We start from the raw sequence: 17782 nt of genomic DNA, 5'->3' as shown, positions 1-17782 counted from the left end.
TTTAATGATTAATATACATATCGTCTCCCGTGATCAACCTCTAGCAGTCCCTCTGTGTATGCTGGATCCTTATGCTGTGAATGAGTTCTGAGTGGGCCTAAGCAGTCATTTAAGAAATTCAGTGCATGGCGGTCTGGTCTTCCAAGCTCCTTTGTCAGGTGGTTTAGAAAGCCCTTCACACCTTAAAACCCAATATAGTGACTATCTGAGTTTCTTTCTGCTTATTTTATGCCCGCTGCAGTCTTGTCAGCTATCCATTTTGAGCCAAGTGGTGTATATTCTGCCAACTTTAAATGGAATGTTCTCATCAGGTTGAAAGCCTTGCTTTACGGCAGGCCATCTGAAAGCCAGAGGAATTGATCTGCTAAAGTGCCAGCCAGCTGAGTGCCACATTTACTTCATTTAAAGCACTACATGTGACGTGGGGGGAAAAATGTTTCCTCTGTAACTATGTGAAGTGACAGTTGTTAACTGGACTTATTGTGGTGATCATTTTGCAGTGGATACAGATACCGAATCATGGTATACACCAAAACTAATATAATGTTAATGTTAATTATACCCCAATTTAAAGAGAACAACTTAATTGTCATAATACATTAAGGAAACTTAGGCCAAAGACAAAAAAACAGGGGCACCTGGGTGGTTCCCTTGGTTAAGTACCCAACTCTTGGTTTCAGCTCAGGTCATGATCTCGTGGTTCATGATTTCGAGCCCTGTGTCAGGCTCTGCACTGTGCTGCATGGAGCCTGCTTCAGATTCTCTTTATCTCCTTCTCTGCCCCTGCTTTCTATCAATCAATCAATTAATCAATCAATCTTAAAAAAAGACCAAAACACAACAATGAAACCATGATAGTGAAGAGGTATTCCCCCGGGGCCCTCTCAGATGGGCATGGGTGTCTTCTGGAGCGTGTGTGTTGGGGGGCTTGTCTATCTACTAGGACGTAAAATGCTGAGTTACTTGTGGGGTTTGTTGCCCCCCAGCTGAGAATGTTCTTCTGCTGAACAGACGCTGGTCATTCCCTCATTCATAGACCCTGCATCCTGTGTGCAGTTATTTACCAGTGTTGTCCCGGCAAGAGACCCAAGGACTCCCTTAAAACTGCTGCCCATATTTCAAGAGAATGCAGTCACCACTGCTCGCCTCCATGTTGCTTTTATCACCATCACTATTATTATTGCAGCAACATTGATTATTTATTCTATGCTATCCATTGGGTCATTTGCTTTTGCTGCATTACCTTATTTAATCCCTATAATCATCTTACAAAGCAAACACTGTTATGACCCTTATTTACAAATGAGGAAACTGGGGTTCAGGAATGGCATATATTTGTCCAGAGTCATGCAGTGAATAAGTGAAAGAGCTGGGAAGAATCCAGGGCTGGTTCAGAGCCCACACTGTTGCTTACTTGGTTGTACTGCCCATTATTTTGCTCAATGAAATTGGTTAAATCAGAGTTGAGTGTGTTTCGTAGACATTGTTAGAAAACTTGATGCCTATTGGCCTTTAGTACCTATTTACCCTGTCTTCTGTTGGCAAAAGAGAAGACATGAATTGTACTAATAACCTAGGAAACTGTGTGTGTGTTTAAACAAATTGCTTATTTGTACCATGACTTTATGAAGATGATCTAAATCCATCCCTGAACACCACAGCCTCAGACAAGTTCAGCAACAACCTATAGGGAGGTGCAGTTGTCCTTGTGGCTGTGAAATGAGGAAGTAAGTCAATAATACGTATTTAGTTTCTGTGATACTAAATAGGCCACTCTTGAATGACAATGCCTCTAAAAATGCAACCCTGTGGAATTCAATAATATGCCAGGCCATCTGAGAAGAAGTATGTCTCTGTCTCTTCCTTGGTTACCTTTCTAAAACAAAATATAGTAAAGGAGACTGGAAAGATAATATCCAAATAGGGTATCCATGATCAGTAATTTAGATGGTGGTTCCCCATCCCTAGGAGATAACTCAATGTGGTCAAAATTTGATGAATTTTTTTGTCATGTGTGTTAGCGGTTTTTAAAAACTTTAGTTCAGGCCGCTGAGCTCCTAGAGGTGCTAAGCTCTCACTAAAGTGAACAGAGTGGCTGGATGCCAGGCTTAGAGCTGGAGGATTCTGGGTCAAGCAGTTGGAAGACTGATAAGAAAGAGGGTAGGTAATACCCTAATATAATTTCAAATTTATAGACAAGTTGCAAGAAGAATACAAAGAAGTCCCATGTATCCTTTACCCAAATTTATCATTTGTTAATATTTTGCCACATATATTTTATCTCTCTCTTTACACACACACACACACACACACACACACACACACACACACCATATGTGCACATGCGTGCATGTGTTTATTTTTCTGAACCGTGTGAGAGTGGGAATCCTACATGATATCTTTCTGTATGCCTTTATACCGTAGTGTATATTTCCTAAGAATAGGGATAGTCTGTTACTTAACCACAGTTTAGTTATGAAATTTTGTGTTGAAACAATACTTTCGTCTATTCTATTTTCCATGTCCAGATGCTGTCATGGTCCCGATAATGCCCTTTAATGGTACTTTTCCCCTTCAGTACAGGATCTGGTCCATGATCATGTACTGCATTAATTGTCATGTCTCTTCAGTGTCTTGCAACTGGGAACAGTTCCTCAACTTTTTTTTTTTTTTTGTGAAATTGATACTTTTGGAGAATCAGGTCAATTTTTAAAAATAAGGTGTTCCTCATTTTGGAGTTGTCTGTCCCTGGTTGCTGTACAACAAAAACAAAGGTATATCTTTTTCAAGATATTACACCTGGAGTCCAGCTGAGCCTCACGGGGGATTAATTTTGGTCACCTGGTTAAGGTGCTGTCTACTTTCTTGGCTGGATTGTCACCATTTCCCCCAACAAGCAATGAGCTTTATTTCCAAATATTTGCAGTCTTGGGGGATACAAACAAAACTAAATGTTGATAATTGAGAATCCAGAAGTGTCCTTTCAAGTCTCAAAATAGCTCAATAAGTCATAAATTCTTGGGATTTTATAGTGGATTAGGGCGGCTGGAATTGACAAATGTGTATGATTTTAAATTTTTTAATAGACTTTTTTTTGAGAGCAGTTTTAGATTCATAGCAAAATTGAGCAGAAAGTACAAAGTTCCCATATACCCCCCCCCCCCCCACACACACACACACACACAACCTCCTCCACTGTCAACATTCTACCAGCATGGTCCATTTGCTACAACAGGTGAACCTACAGTGAAACATCATTAGCACCCAGAGTCCATAGTTTAAGTTAGAGTTCCCACTTGGTGTTGTGCCTTCCAGATGTGTTTCTTAAAAGTCAATTAGTGTGCATTTGCTGCATAATTCAGTTCGTTATTGAGGGCTGTTACTTTTCTAAGTTCTTTTGTAAGAAATAACATCTCTTGGGGCGCCTGGGTGACTCAGTCGGTTAAGTGTCCAACTTTGGCTCAGGTCATGATCTCACTGTTTGTGAGTTCGAGCCCCGCATCGGGCTCTGTGCTGACAGCTCAGAGCCTGGAGCTTGCTTCGGATTCTGTGTCTCCTTCTATCTCTGCCCCTCCACGACTTGTGCTCTTTCTCTGTCTCTCAAAAATAAATAAATGTAAAAAAAATAAATAAAAAAAAAGAAATACATCTCTCTTTATCTTGTTTTTAATTAAGCCTCTTCCTTTATTCCTTTTTATAATGATTATATCTTTATAGTTTACTTCACTTTAAGGTCAGCTTTTAATACCATATCAACGGAGAGAGAAAAACTCAAGCAGCTGATGGAACAGGACGTCTCCTCCTCCCCCTCGGCCCAGGTCATTGGTCTGAAGCACGCCCTGTCATCTGTAAGTTGCATGTCATGTGGCCAGGCTCATGATTTTATTTATTTATTTGTATTTTCCAACTCCGTGGTTGTGTTGAAAATTCATGAGAAAACCAAACAAATTATCCAAATGATATTTTAACCTTTCATCAGATTTGCTAATTCTGAATACCAAAACTGAGTCTACTCAAATCTTAGTAGCTAGTATTTCATTGAGCATTAGATACTTTAAGTTTGGTTTCCTTCTATTTATCTTGATTTTTTTCTGTTTCTGTAAAGCTTTTGTTGTGTGTTTGTGTGACTCTCACAGACATTTGTCTGTTGATATAAAATCCAACAGTTTGGAGATTTCTGTACCTAAGATTTCTTTTTTATTTTTTTTAATTGTTTTAAATCTTTATTTTTGAGAGAGAGAGAGAGAGAGAGTGCGTGAGCAGGGGAGGGACAGAGGGAGAGGGAGACACAGAATCGGAAGCAGGCTCCAGGCTCTGAGCTGTCAGCACAGAGCCCAAAGCGGGGCTCGAACCCACAGACAGTGAGATCATGATCTGTGCCGAAGTCAGAGGCTTAACTGACTGAGCCACCCAGGTACCCGATGTACCTAAGATTTCTTATGCTTAGATTGGCTTTGCAAATGACAGATAACAGAAGGACAATTTCGAATTCACTTTTATGTTTTCTGCTGCACAGCACTCATCCTGTTTACCACCGTTTCAAAGTTATTTGGAAGTTATTTTATTTGATTTGGGTAATATAAAACATTTAGCTTCTTTTTCCTGTACAGGCACAAAGAGATGAGTCATATGGAATGTCAGATAACCATTGTGTTTTCATAACAACGAAAATCACGGCCAAGCTTCAGATGTTTTTCACTAAGCCCTTCTGTTATTCACTCTCTCTACTTTTCCCCCTGATTCCAGTTGGGTTCCACTAGGATTTTACTTTGAATAGCGGATGTTGTCTGGTTGCTCACTCTGTATCTATTGAAAAGCTGGAGAAATTTTAAAATTACATACTTATTTGCCCCTGATCTTTGCTGTCCTTTAGAATTCCTATTGTAAAGAGAAAGCATGTGCACTTTTGAAGTGAAAATTACTAGATGAAGCAATACTGAACTTTTTATTTAGGGTCAGGTCGGGCAGATGGACTTTAGGATCTTGTTTTCAGAGGCTAATTCAGGCTTTGAGAGAACTAGAAAATATCCATTCATCTTTTCGATTCATCATGTTACTGAGAAAAGTAAAGTAATGATTTTGGTGTGACGTTAATAGGAAATACATTAGCAGTAGTACATATTCTTGAAACATACTTGAGGAATATTTAGCCAGTGGAAGTTCCAAGTATATTACCCTTGAAAGAAATAAAAAAAATAATGTGGGCTTAGTCTATGTAGAGAGTCTCAATGTCATCCACCCTGAGGAACTCTGGGTTTTCTAAGGTCAGAAATAGAAACACCCCCTTTTGGATTGTAGTGGACAGCCATACTGGGTGCTACTCTGGTTTGGGAAAAGTAAAGTGAGTTCTCTTTTGAGTTTATTTTTTAGTGCTAAAAAGCTTTTTTTGCTGTTCCCGGTAGGTTGACTTTTTGTGCATTTAAAAGGTTCCTCTAATGGGCTCCCCAGAATTCCTTTCACTGTGGTCTTCCTCTCTCCCGCCCTCCTCCCTTGGAGGTCTAGCCTTATCTTGTTAGTCTGCTTGTCTGGTAGTGGGCAGGGGTATCCTAGGCCAAAGTTGTTACCTTTGATAAGGAATTCTCCCCCATGTCCAGGATTTTGGAAACTAAAGATATAACAGAATGATCCTTTCTTTCCTCTTTTCGGCTTGGATCCTGGATTAGATTCCAGACTTTTTTTTTTTTTTTAAGTTTATTGATTTATTTTGAGAGAGAGAGAATTCCAAGCAGGCTCTGCATTGTCATCAGGGAGCCTGACACAGGGCTCAAACTTACAAACCATGAGATCATGACCTGTGCCAACACCAAGAGTTGCTTGGTGACTAAGAGATGCTTAACCAACTAATCCACCCAGGTGCCCCAAGACTTGTTTTTTAAAAATAAAATTTTTAGTGCCATCTCAAGGCTATCAGAATGGATATGTTTGGGCTGTATATGCAGTCAGTATTCTCCTTCTGCCCGTGGCTTATGAAGGAAAGAGAAGCTGCTAAAGTAACACATTTTTTTTTCAGGCCATACTAAGATTATAGCCACTGGTATAGATTCTAGCCACTTACACTTAGATACCAGCAACATGTTGGTCAGAAATAAGGGACTACCCATAGAGATTGTTACATGTACTTGTGTGAATTAAGAACATTTACTCAGTATTTCCAAAAAGCCCATTCTATTCCTGGTTATAAAAAATAAAACCAACCTCCTGTTTGAGACCCAGGCAGTAGGCCAGACAGTGCCATATCCTTCTGTGGTCTCAGCAGGTAGACCCTGTGGGCACTAATGGATGGGAAAGGATCTGAGATTCTTGGAATAGAGCCTGGAAGACAGACAGACAGGACCGATTTTTGTACAAGCACCCAAGGAGCTGATTGTGGGAGTGTCTGGGGGTCACAGTCAGGCACATTTATTCCTTTCCAAAGACAGATCATTTGGAAACATCTCCCTCTACCTTCAAGCCAGTTGCTTCCCACTGGGAGGTTAGGACAGGGAATCAGACCTGCCCAGGGGTGGGTTTGTGTGTGCTCACATCCCTCCCCCCATTCCCAGGACCCTGGTTCCTAGCCTTTATCCAGGTAAGTGAAAGTACATTGTTGCTGTTTTCAATAATATGTCTTAGTCATGAAGAATGAAGAAAACTATCATCACCTGTATTGGAAAATAATAAAATTAATCTTCCTCAGAATACTGTTTTTAAGCACACTTCCCAAGATCCAGTAAAACTGGTGTGAAAATTAGATAGCATTTAAAGACATCCAATCAAAATGGGTGGGAGCAGTGTCAGAAGCGTGGGATCATTGGGAGAGATCTGAGGAGGATGAGGGGCCACGAAACCCCTGGCCTCAGTAAGAGCTGAAGGTGTTGGTGACTTCCTTCTCCACCAAAAGGAAAGCTTCGTCAACCCTTTCTTCCATCCCCAGAAGTGAGACTAGAGAAGGGACATCACTACCAAAGTTTAGTATCTTTGATCCCCCTCGCATCTCCGAACCAGTATCCTGTGGGATAGCATTCAAGGAGAAAATCCAGGAAGTGCCCCACTCAAGGCTCCATCCCACTGGACCCACTGCTGTGCTTTTCTGATACATCCGTTTATTAACAGAGCCCCACTATTTTTAACATGTTCCAGGCCCTAGCACAAAACACAGACCTTAAAGAACGCTCATGCAGAATCCATGCTGAGTCTCTGCTGCTCGAATCCCCTGCTGCTGCCAAGTCGGGTGACAGTCTGGCAGAGGTGGGTGAGGCTTCTCGTCTGGGAATGTTTCCACGACCGCCACCCCCTCACCTGACATCCTCTGTCACGTCGCCCCTGTTTCCCTCTCGGGAGTGGTGCTCACATCTCTGCCCACCTCCGGCAGCTGCTGCAGGGTCTGGGAGCCCCTGAAGGCTTTCTGGAATATGTGCCTCCTGCATTGTTAAACTGCTTCCTCCCCTCCCCACCCCAAGAAGTCTTCTTCCTTTTGTATTTCTTTACCCCATTTTCCTCCTAAGTATCATTACTAGATTTTGCTGGAATGGGGAAAGACAAACATTTTCTCCTGCTACTTCTGAAGAGACCTAATTTTCTCTGCCCTACGGTATCTTAATTCCCTGCCAGTATCCCTTGCTCCCTCTGTGAGAACCCCCTCCCCTTTCTTTGTGGCTTTCCCTTCTCCGTCTCCTGTGATTTTTTTTTTTTCTTTCAAAAAGCACAGCTGGGGGCGCCTGGGTGGCGCAGTCGGTTAAGCGTCCGACTTCAGCCAGGTCACGATCTCGCGGTCCGGGAGTTCGAGCCCCGCATCGGGCTCTGGGCTGATGGCTCGGAGCCTGGAGCCTGTTTCCGATTCTGTGTCTCCCTCTCTCTCTGCCCCTCCCCCGTTCATGCTCTGTCTCTCTCTGTCCCAAAAATAAATAAACGTTGAAAAAAAAAAAAAATTTAAAAAAAAAAAAAAAGCACAGCTGTATTTTCTGAGGGAGAAAATATTGTATTACAGTTGAAGTGTCTTGGTCCACTAATAGTATGTTAAAAATGTCTTTTCTCAAGACAGGATGTTTATCCAAAATGTTCTTTGAAGGTTTAAAATGAGAAACTGCAGAAAAATATAAATGGATTATTCAGAAAATAAGTAAAAAAGGGATAATAAGGCCTAAAACTGCTTTTAGCTATCATATTTATATGCCTGTCTCAGAATTGCTAAATTTTTTATTAACAAATCTATTGGACTGAGCACATTTGAAATAAAAGGGGAAGAAGGTAATATACAAGGGGTGTATGTCCGTGTGTGTGTGTGTGTGTGTATACGTGAGTGTTGTCTGTAAATTAATAAAAGGAGTTTCCAACGTTGAAGCTTAATCCCTCTTCCTCCTTTTCCTGTCCTCAAAGAAAACAAAACCCCCACATAGTTCTTTACTCTGTGGGAAGCCATGTGTACAGGCAATGAGAAGACTAGGGGTTGAAATTGGTCAGCACCGAGGGCGAGGCCGGGGCATCCATAGTCACGTGGCCGCACGCCAAGGGGACCCTCTTCTCTGACAAGGGACCTACCCTCTCTCTGCAGAGGCTCCCAGGCCTGCTGCTACTTCTGAGATGTGTGTCAGTGGTGGACCACGACATTCCTCTACATACTCCCTCCCCACCAACAGATCTTCTCAGCCATTTAAACCCATACCTGAACTGAATGGTCTTTAAAGTTGGGCACCCGAACATGACCTGTGGTGACGTTCATTTTAGGCCTGGGCAAAGAAATGTGCTCCCCAGTTGGGCTTTCTTTTGAATCTGCACAGTAGCTGAAGCAGGGCTCAGTCTCCACGACTGGCCATCATGGGTGTTCTTTGCCACCAAACACTGGCATTCTGTGGGGTTTCTATGTCTATTGGGAGGCAATGCCTACCTTTTATTTTTATTTAAAAAATTTTTTTTACACATTTACTTATTTTTGAGAGATGGAGCTTGAGCAGGGGAGGGGCAGAGACAGAGGGAGACAGAGAATCTGAAGCAGGCTCCAGGCTCTGGGCTGTCAACACAGATCCCGACGTGGGGCTGGAAACCATGAACCGTGAGATCATGACTGAGCTAAAGTTGGGCGCTTAACCGACTGAGCCACCCAGGTGCCCCAGTGCTTACCTTTTAAATAGCATTTCCACCAACTACATTTATTTAAGCAAGTTGACACTTCATTTATGGTTCTATGTACTTATGCTCAGTGTGCATGCTTGGGGCTATTTGTGTTTTGGAAAGGAAACCAGAATCAGTCTTTTCAAAATGCATGTTTTGGGGCGCCTGGGTGGCTCAGTCGGTTAAGCAGCCGACTTCGGCTCAGGTCATGATCTCGCGCTCCGTGAGTTCGATCCTCGCGTCCGGGCTCTGTGCTGACAGCTCAGAGCCTGGAGCCTGTTTCAGATTCTGTGTCTCCCTCTCTCTGACCCTCCCCCGTTCATGCTCTGTCTCTCTTGGTCTCAAAAATAAATAAATGTTAAAATTTTTTTTTTAAATGCATGTTTTTAAACTGATCTCACAAGGAATGTACCTGAAGGCTTAAATGCTGTAAACTGTCCTGGAGGAGGAGCAGTAGTGTCCCCCAAATTCACACTTGCCACACTAGACTGAAGTCTTGAATTGATGGCATGTCGTCCTTGCTGTTTCCTCTTTCAGTAATTTTATATTCTCCATGTTTTATCCTGCTTTTCACTGAGTGACTCAGGCTCACTTTCCCAGAAATGGAAAAGCCATTCTTGTCTTCAGGAAACCAGAGAGTGACTGGAAGTGGCCGCCCCAAGAGCTTAAAAATTCTATTCCTGTTTATTTTTCTTAGGTAGCTCACAGACACCCCAAGCAATCTGTTAAGGAATGGCAGTCCCCACAGTGAGGTCAACCTAGGACCCTCTGTTTTCTGTACTTCCCTTCCCTTCCCTTCCGTTCGACTTGCTCAGATTACCCATCTCCCATCGAAATGACTCCCACATTCTAGTAAGTTCTCATATTTTATCTTTTTGAATGTGAATATTTAATACTTTCAGCTTATTAGTTCTTATATTATTTTAGGTTCCAAATGAAAGGCTAGGTGACTTTGGTGGTAATACTCTATTTAATCTACAGTCCATTTCAGAGGCTTAAGTAGGCAAGAACTTTAAAGATACATCTGAAAGAGAAGCAGGGAATTTAGTTCTTTCAATTGCCTATCTGTTTGCTCTATTCCATGTGCATTTGAATGCGTTAACTCACGAAAACCTAACCACAATTCTATGAGGTAGGTGATGGTAGTTTCATTTTAGCGACAAGGAAACCAGAGAGGTTAAATAACTTCCCCCAGGGCACACTGCTAATAAGAGACCTGGCTGGGATGTCAATCCACATCTGGTGAGCCCAAAGCACAGTGTTTTCTCAATAACATCACACCTGCTATATACTGAGGAAATGTGCCAGGCCAGCAGTGGAAATATGCTGGGGATGGTGTGAGAATGGACTGAAAAACTATCTCAGACGTAAAAACCATTTCACATAAAAGAAACAAACACATGATAAAAGCAACAAAAAAAGCAATGGGCAGGAGATGGATCATTCAACAAATTTGTTTGGCACAGCTCAAAGGCGATCTTTTGACTGAGCACTTTAAATCTTCACATTGCACACTAAAATGAATTGTAAGTGAATTGGAGTTAAATATAAAAACTCAAACTGAAATCCATTGACGTAAATATTTATCAAATGGCTAGAGTAGGGAGGACTGTCTAAATTTGGGAGCAATAGAAAAATTGCAAAAGACACATTAACTAGATCTGACCTTTGTTTTAGGAAAGAAATGGTGTATATGGAAAAATGAGAGACAAATAATAAACTAGGAAAAATATTTTCAGTGAAAATGACAGACTTAGATAATGCTAACTAGGTGATAATGTCTTTAATATGTAAATAATTAATAAGTAATAAGCAACTTAAGACCCCAATAAACAAATGAAGAAAGGGACCCAATTCACCAAAAAACCCAAATACATACAGTTCTTTTGAAACTTTTGACTTTGTGATACTTATAAATTCACAACAAAGTGCAAAGAAATGCAGAGGGAGGTCCCATCCACCCTGATGTACCCTCCCCTAATGTCAACATCTCTATAGGTTGTTTTTTTTTTTTAAGAAAAAAATGTTAGACCTAATTCTTAACAAAGAAGTGCAAATTACAACAATTTGTTTAACATACAGCTTTTCTAAATTATAGTATCCTATGCCCTTAAAGATATAGAGAAAACAGAGGTTCTTTTGTTAATGTGATTAAATCATATATGTATTACCTCTAACATTTTTAATAATTCTGCTTCTGAGGACTGATTCTAAGAAATAGTGAGATACAAGTATTATCTCATTGTTTACAAGAGACATTTGCAAACATGCTCATGATCTTTACAAATTTGGAAATGCCCTTAATTTCTAATACATAAAAGTGTCACTTTGTGACACACATATATAACAAAGTATTATCTATGAACTAAAGTTAATGTCTCAAGAAGCTAACATCCTGTGAAAAAGTTCGTAATATAATGTTAAATGAATATAGCAGACTATATAAAGACTACAGTGTGATCTAGTTTTTCAAACTTAAATCTGTATCTTTATATAATATATATACATGCATACACATATATGTACCACACACACACACACACACGTTTTAATAATAAAAAGTACACCAACAGGTTAATAGGGGCCACATCTGGGCAATGAGGCTTTAAGTGATAGGTATTTTATTTACATTTTTCTTTTTTTTCCATTTTAAACATGTTATCTCATCCTCAAGATAAATGTTAATTTTGAAAAATGACTATGGTACAGTGTTGTTTAGGGAAAGTTTATAAATATATATTATATATAAATCAATGGACTGGGGAACATGTTCACTACTCAGTTCCATTTGCCCCAGTTTTATATATTTATATAAGTTTATACACACACACACACACACACACACACACACACACACACACACAATTATTTTAAAGCAAAGCTATATGTATAAAAAAGATGGGAGAGAAATGTATCAAAATGCTTATAGTGGTTTTAGCCGCAATGAGATACCATCTTACACCTGTCAGAATGGCTAACATTAGCAACTCAGGCAACAACAGATGTTGGCGAGGATGCAGAGAAAGAGGATCTCTTTTGCATTGTTGGTGGGGACGCAAACTGGTGTAGCCACTCTGGAAAACAGTATGGAGGTTCCTCAAAACACTAAAAATAGAACTACCCTACGACCCAGCAGTTGCACTACTAGGTATTTATCCAAGGGCCACAGGTGTGCTGTTTCGAAGGGACACATGCACCCCAGTGTTTCTAGTAGCACTATCAACAATAGCCAAAGGATGGGAAGAGCTCAAATGTCCATCGAAGGATGAATGGATAAAGAAGATGTGGTATGTATATATACAATGGAGTATTACTCGGCAATCAAAAAGAATGAAATCTTGCCATTTGCAACCATGTGGATAGAACTGGAGGGTATTATGCTAAGTGAAATTGGTCAGTCAGAGAAAGACAAATAATCATATGACTTCACTCATATGAGGACTTTAAAATACAGAACAGATGAACATAGGGAAGGGAAGCAAAAATAATATAAAAACAGGGAGGGAGGCAAAACCTAAGAGACTCCTAAATATGGAGAACAAACTGAGGGTTGCTGGAGGGGGTGTGGGAGGGGGAATGGGCTAAATGGGCAAGGGGCATTAAGGAATCTACTCCTGAAATCATTGTTGCACTGTATGCTAACTAATTTGGATGTAAATTTAAAAATTAAAATTTTAAAAATTTAAAAAATAATAATAGTTTATATTTCCTTAAAAAATGCTTATAGTAGTTTTAGTGTGATAGGATTATGAGTGTTCCCTTCATTCCCTTTTTTTCTGTTTATCTTTGTTGATTTAAAAAAGATGATAGACAACCATGGAGGCCTTCCAACCTCGTGGGGAAATTGTTGAAGTGAACCGAGCAGGTTGATATGTAACAAGTGCGGTCCTGTGTGTGTAAGGTAGTATGCTGAGGCTTGGGGCTGCTGCAGCCCCATTGAGTTTTTTTTTTTTTCAGTGGGTATTGATAGGACGTTTCTGGAGGTAGAACGTCAGAAGGGGCTAGCGTTAGGTATATTATTTTCATTGCTGGTGAGCCAAGAAATCCTTCTGATCCATCCAACTAGGAGAAGGAAGATAGAGAGCAGGAGCGACTAGTAATGAATTAATGAACAGAACAAGTAAATAAATCATTAGAGTCTTATGTGGCAGCGACACACCAAAAGACACAGGAAGATTCTGCTGTTTCAGTGAGCATTAAAGGCGCTCAGTCATTCACTATGGTGTCTCCTGTTTTGAGGAGACATTCCTTTCCCTTGAAGGTGACAGCTATGGCACTTGTTTATAGAGCCTAATGTGGTCTCTTTGTCAGGGCAGAAAAGAAGCCTGCTTTTCTCAAGGCTTTATGGGTATTAAAATGGGTAAGACCTTTGAATAACCAGGTGTCTTACGTAGGAAGAATCCAAGAGGAAGGGGTACCCATTTAAATGTGTTCCTGAAGTAAACATTTCATAAAGGGACCACTTGTCCTTTACTAATTATAAAAATCTGCTATGGTCCTTCTGTTATCGCATCCCCATCTTGGATATAGTTTGTTTATGAGACTGAAGAGCGTATCCTGAACTCATAAAACTTCTGGAAAAGACATAATCTGCTGTAACTTTTGCTCTCCAAATATTCTGAGACTCCTTTATGACATACATGTGATGCAGAAGCTGTTCCTTTATCAGCCCCATGAGAATTGTGAACTGTAGGGAAGTTCAGGGCAACAATCTTCTCTGAATTGAAGGAATTTAGACTGGGGAACATTCCTCAAGGTGTCACCTCTCCCTCCAAACCAAAGCCCGAAATAGAATCAGCCTCACCTTCCTCTTCCCTTCTGTAGTACCCTCTCTTCTACAGTCTTGGTCTCATATGTTGAGTGCATTCTTTGCGCCACTCTTTCAGGCCAGTGCATCCTTATGTCTCTCCAAAGCCAGCATAAAGCAGTTGCTCAATTTGTTGAGTTGTATTAAATTTTCACTTGCAAATTGAATAGAATGCACATTTCCAAACAAAGTATTTAGGACCTTCCCCGCGGGGAAGTTTAGACCCAGTGAAGTAGGGAAGGGAGGGCCATGCAAGAGGGAAAAATCATGATACCCCATTATGTTGTTTGTAGAGAGGTTTATCAAGGGGATTGGGAGTTTCCATCCCTCTCAGAGTTATTTGTGGTTGGAGAGAGACAAAGAGAATTTATCTCATTCATCCATGAATAATGAATGATCTGCCACCAGGGGCACTTCTGGACCAAAACACGCCGTGTATTTGTCAAGGGACGCCTCAAGAACAGCATATTGGCTTCTGGGAAAGCGTGGAGGCAGAAAAAGGCATTGTGGCTGCAAATCAGCCACGCAAGGACATACATTGAGCACAATTCAGAGGAAATTTTAGGATGAAAAGAAACATCCTGCAGTGGTAGAGAATAAGAGGATATGATTCAGAGAGTGTTAGAATTTTCCCCCTCTTAACTGGAACCGAGACTGACCTTGGACAGTTTCTTTTTGCTTTGAGATTTGTTGCAGGTGCCTAAGCAGGGATAGTGCCTATAAAGTGAGGTGTCCGTGTGGGGGACACTTTTGTTTTTCATTTTGTTTTGTGTGAGGCTTGCTTCTCCTTGACTTTGGAGCTGACCTCTGCTTTGAGCTGCTTGTTTGCATGTGCCTGTGACCTTGTGTATCATGCAGCGAAATCAGTTGTTTATTTTTGCTTCTCTTGAGACTGTTTCTAATTATATGCATTTTTGTGTTTGTGTTTCAAATAGGAAAACTCCAGAGATGACAACCGAGCTCTGGTCCATCAGCTTTCCAATGAAAGTAGACTCTCCATCACTGACTCCCTTTCAGAGTTTTTTGATGCACAGGAAGTTCTGTTATCTCCAAGCTCTTCAGAAAATGAGGTTTGAGCACTGTTTTCAGTTAGGTGCCTCAAAATCTCTTTTGTTGCTTTACTCATTTGTTTAGAAATGCTAAACTCAGTGGGCTCTTTCTGCCATTGCATTCTGAGGATCTTCTTGTAACTCCCACCCCCCCCAAGAAAACACGAAAAGATACAAGACCTCAGGGAAAAGGTTGCAAAAGTAGAAGGTGTTGGGTACTTCCTCACTTCTGTTTCTTGATTTGTTATACCTCTTTTCAATTAGTGGCTAATGATTTTGACTATTAGCTATTTCATAATGTAATATTTCTACTACAGGGTTGGAAATTAGTATCTTATTTTTTTAATCACTGAATTTGACCAATATTAATTTATAACATGCAATTATTTTACTATAATTATTTTAATATGGCTATTATAATAATTAATTTATAATATATAATAATACGGTTTTATATTGATGCATAAAAATCATACTTTCCTAAATAAGCAAGTATCATAGTTGGCATTGCTTTGTGAAAATGTGAATTGATGATTTTACACCTTTCATATAGAAGTACTAATCTTATTTAATTTCCATGGAAGATCCTTTTTTTTCCCCACAAATAGTTGAAAGACAAATTGTAATTATTCTGTGCAAACACTAGCAAATTCTGAAAGTGCAGTCTGAAATAATAAGAATTTTTTGTAATAACTAAGATCTTGAGTGTTTTCTTTGTGATAACTGCTCAAGAAAGTATAAAAATTTTAATAACAGGTGTTTGCCGTGAACGGCTTTCAGGCAGACTGGCATTTGGACCTCTATGAAAGTAATCCAAAATTATTTCTGTAGGTTTTTAACATGGGATTCAAAATGTTTGATGATTTGGAGTAAAGGTTTAATGAAAATCTGGTTTGTTTATTCTTACTCAAATGTATTTTTCTTTTCCCATAGATTTCTGAGGATGACTCCTATGTCAGTGACATAAGTGATAACCTTTCCTTAGACAATCTCAGTAATGATTTAGATAATGAGAGACAGACCTTGGGTAAGATTTAAATTATTTGATCTCTGAAAGATTGCATCTTCAGTGAATACTAATAAGCATTAATAGAGTATCTTCTGCAGGTATAGAACTGTAACATGTTTTATATAAGAAAATTAAGACATGGTCCCCATCCTTGAGGTTTATATAATCTAGGTGGGGAATCAGCACTGACATGTGAAATATATATTCATTCAAATAAATTTGTCTGCCCATGAAAAGTTTGATTTTATAAAGTAAGGGTATACCAGTTATCATATAAATACCAAAAATTAGTGCAATAGATACCCCTAATATGGTCAAACATTCTCTCAGCAAGCACATTACAATATAGCTTTTTGCCTTTAGATATCTAGTGGTTTTCATGCTTTAGGAATTCTGTAAGGCTTATGTAATAAGAACACCTGATCTAAGTGGTAATTCAACCTCCGATTCTTTAAGATAACACATTTAAAAGTAACAAATGGCTACCTCCTAGAAGGGGGGGATGGGCCGTCAGGGTATCTAAGACATCCCTTTATTACTGTTTGATCCCAAGAGCAAAACGATGCTGAGGAAATGTTAGTTTGCATTGTGGGGTACCTAGAGTGTCTGCCTATCCCCAAATAGCTCTGATTTAGGAGTTCAGTAAGCATACTGAAGTCTGTTTCAGAAAATGTGCTTAAGAAGAATTGGCCCATTGGACAGTTTTCTGCATGGGTCCTGTAGCATCAGACATTCCCAGTCTTGGTACTCAGTGTGCCTCGGGGTCTCCAGGTTGGCCTCTGCCACATACTGGGTACCCAGAGCACCACCTATTTTCATATCTACCCAGAGGATAGGGACCATGTCGGGGCTTTTTGTATTTTAGTGCTTCCCAGTTCAGAAAGTATGTGTGAAATATGATGATGAATTGTTATATGAATGCCAAAGAGCCTACACTTTGGGGACCACAAAAAAGGCAGGTAATTTTACCATTTTCTGGAAGTACATCCTTTTAGCATCATATCTGCTGGAAGTCTGATGCTCATTTTGCTCTATCTTGCTTGAAATGTTTCCAGAGAGATGAACACTTTGGTGGAAAAGTCCATTGGTTCAAAGGAGAAGACCAATAATGTAGGAGCTCCTTGTTTTTCTAGAAAAACAAGGAGGTGGATTGAAAGAGAAATCAAGAAACATCACATCCCCTTGACAAACAGCACACACGATAAAATGGCACTCCCACTATGGATGAGGAAGATGGACAAATGTTGAAGTCTTTTTCTCTTTGAGGCCTGAGGGAGGGGCCAAGGGGAGCACAGGAATAGAGGGTTCAGAGGTCAAGGTTAGAAACAGAAGACTTGCCCTAAGACTCCAGCTGTGCTGAGGTGACATCAGCCAGGAAAAGCATAGAAGTCAAAGCTGGTTCTATCTTATTCCACAGCCATTTGGCTGGAATGGTGATCAGTGCATTGCCTTGGCTTCAACAAACACTGGGCCAAACCCAGCTTTCTTCGTCAGCAGAATTTGGAGGCAAAATAGGTGTCCTTCAGTTTAACTGTCTCTGTGGAAGATTAGATTTCTAAACATCAGTACTCTACTGAAAAGATTGGATGTAGACCTAACCTTAGCATCATACGACACAGCTTTGCCTACAAAAGGAAATAGGGATTGGATCAAGTTCTTGATAATTTATGATGTTAGAGTTTCTCTGAACCTATAGTAAATGCTAGATAGTTAGAGTGATTCCTGTTAATTTCTTCCTCCCCAAATCAGGAGGCAAATATTGGGATCTATCACCATGATGGGTGCTGTGGGAGGTTCAGGGGTTAGGAATATAGATTCATGACCGGACTT

The 17782-nt window shown here is 40.1% G+C and overlaps 1 protein-coding gene across 5 annotated transcripts in view; it reads left to right on the top strand.

Annotated features, from left to right (window-relative positions):
- Positions 1–17782, top strand: part of OSBPL3 (oxysterol binding protein like 3) — a 178578-nt gene that overhangs the window by 125447 nt on the left and 35349 nt on the right. For 3 of the 5 annotated variants that reach the window (XM_047831567.1, XM_047831565.1, XM_047831566.1), the window contains 4 exons: positions 3718–3848; positions 7120–7227; positions 14830–14964; positions 15877–15970. In XM_047831567.1, coding sequence (XP_047687523.1) covers positions 3718–3848; positions 7120–7227; positions 14830–14964; positions 15877–15970 — 468 coding nt within the window. The remainder of the gene's footprint in view (positions 1–3717; positions 3849–7119; positions 7228–14829; positions 14965–15876; positions 15971–17782) is intronic. The other 2 variants (XM_047831569.1, XM_047831568.1) reach the window with 1 other exon arrangement.

The sequence above is a fragment of the Prionailurus viverrinus genome, chromosome A2 (genome assembly GCF_022837055.1).
Source record: "Prionailurus viverrinus isolate Anna chromosome A2, UM_Priviv_1.0, whole genome shotgun sequence".
Taxonomy (NCBI): domain Eukaryota; kingdom Metazoa; phylum Chordata; class Mammalia; order Carnivora; family Felidae; genus Prionailurus; species Prionailurus viverrinus.
The sequence above is the reverse complement of the archived record's forward strand: the minus strand, read 5'-3'. Positions and strand labels throughout refer to the sequence as shown.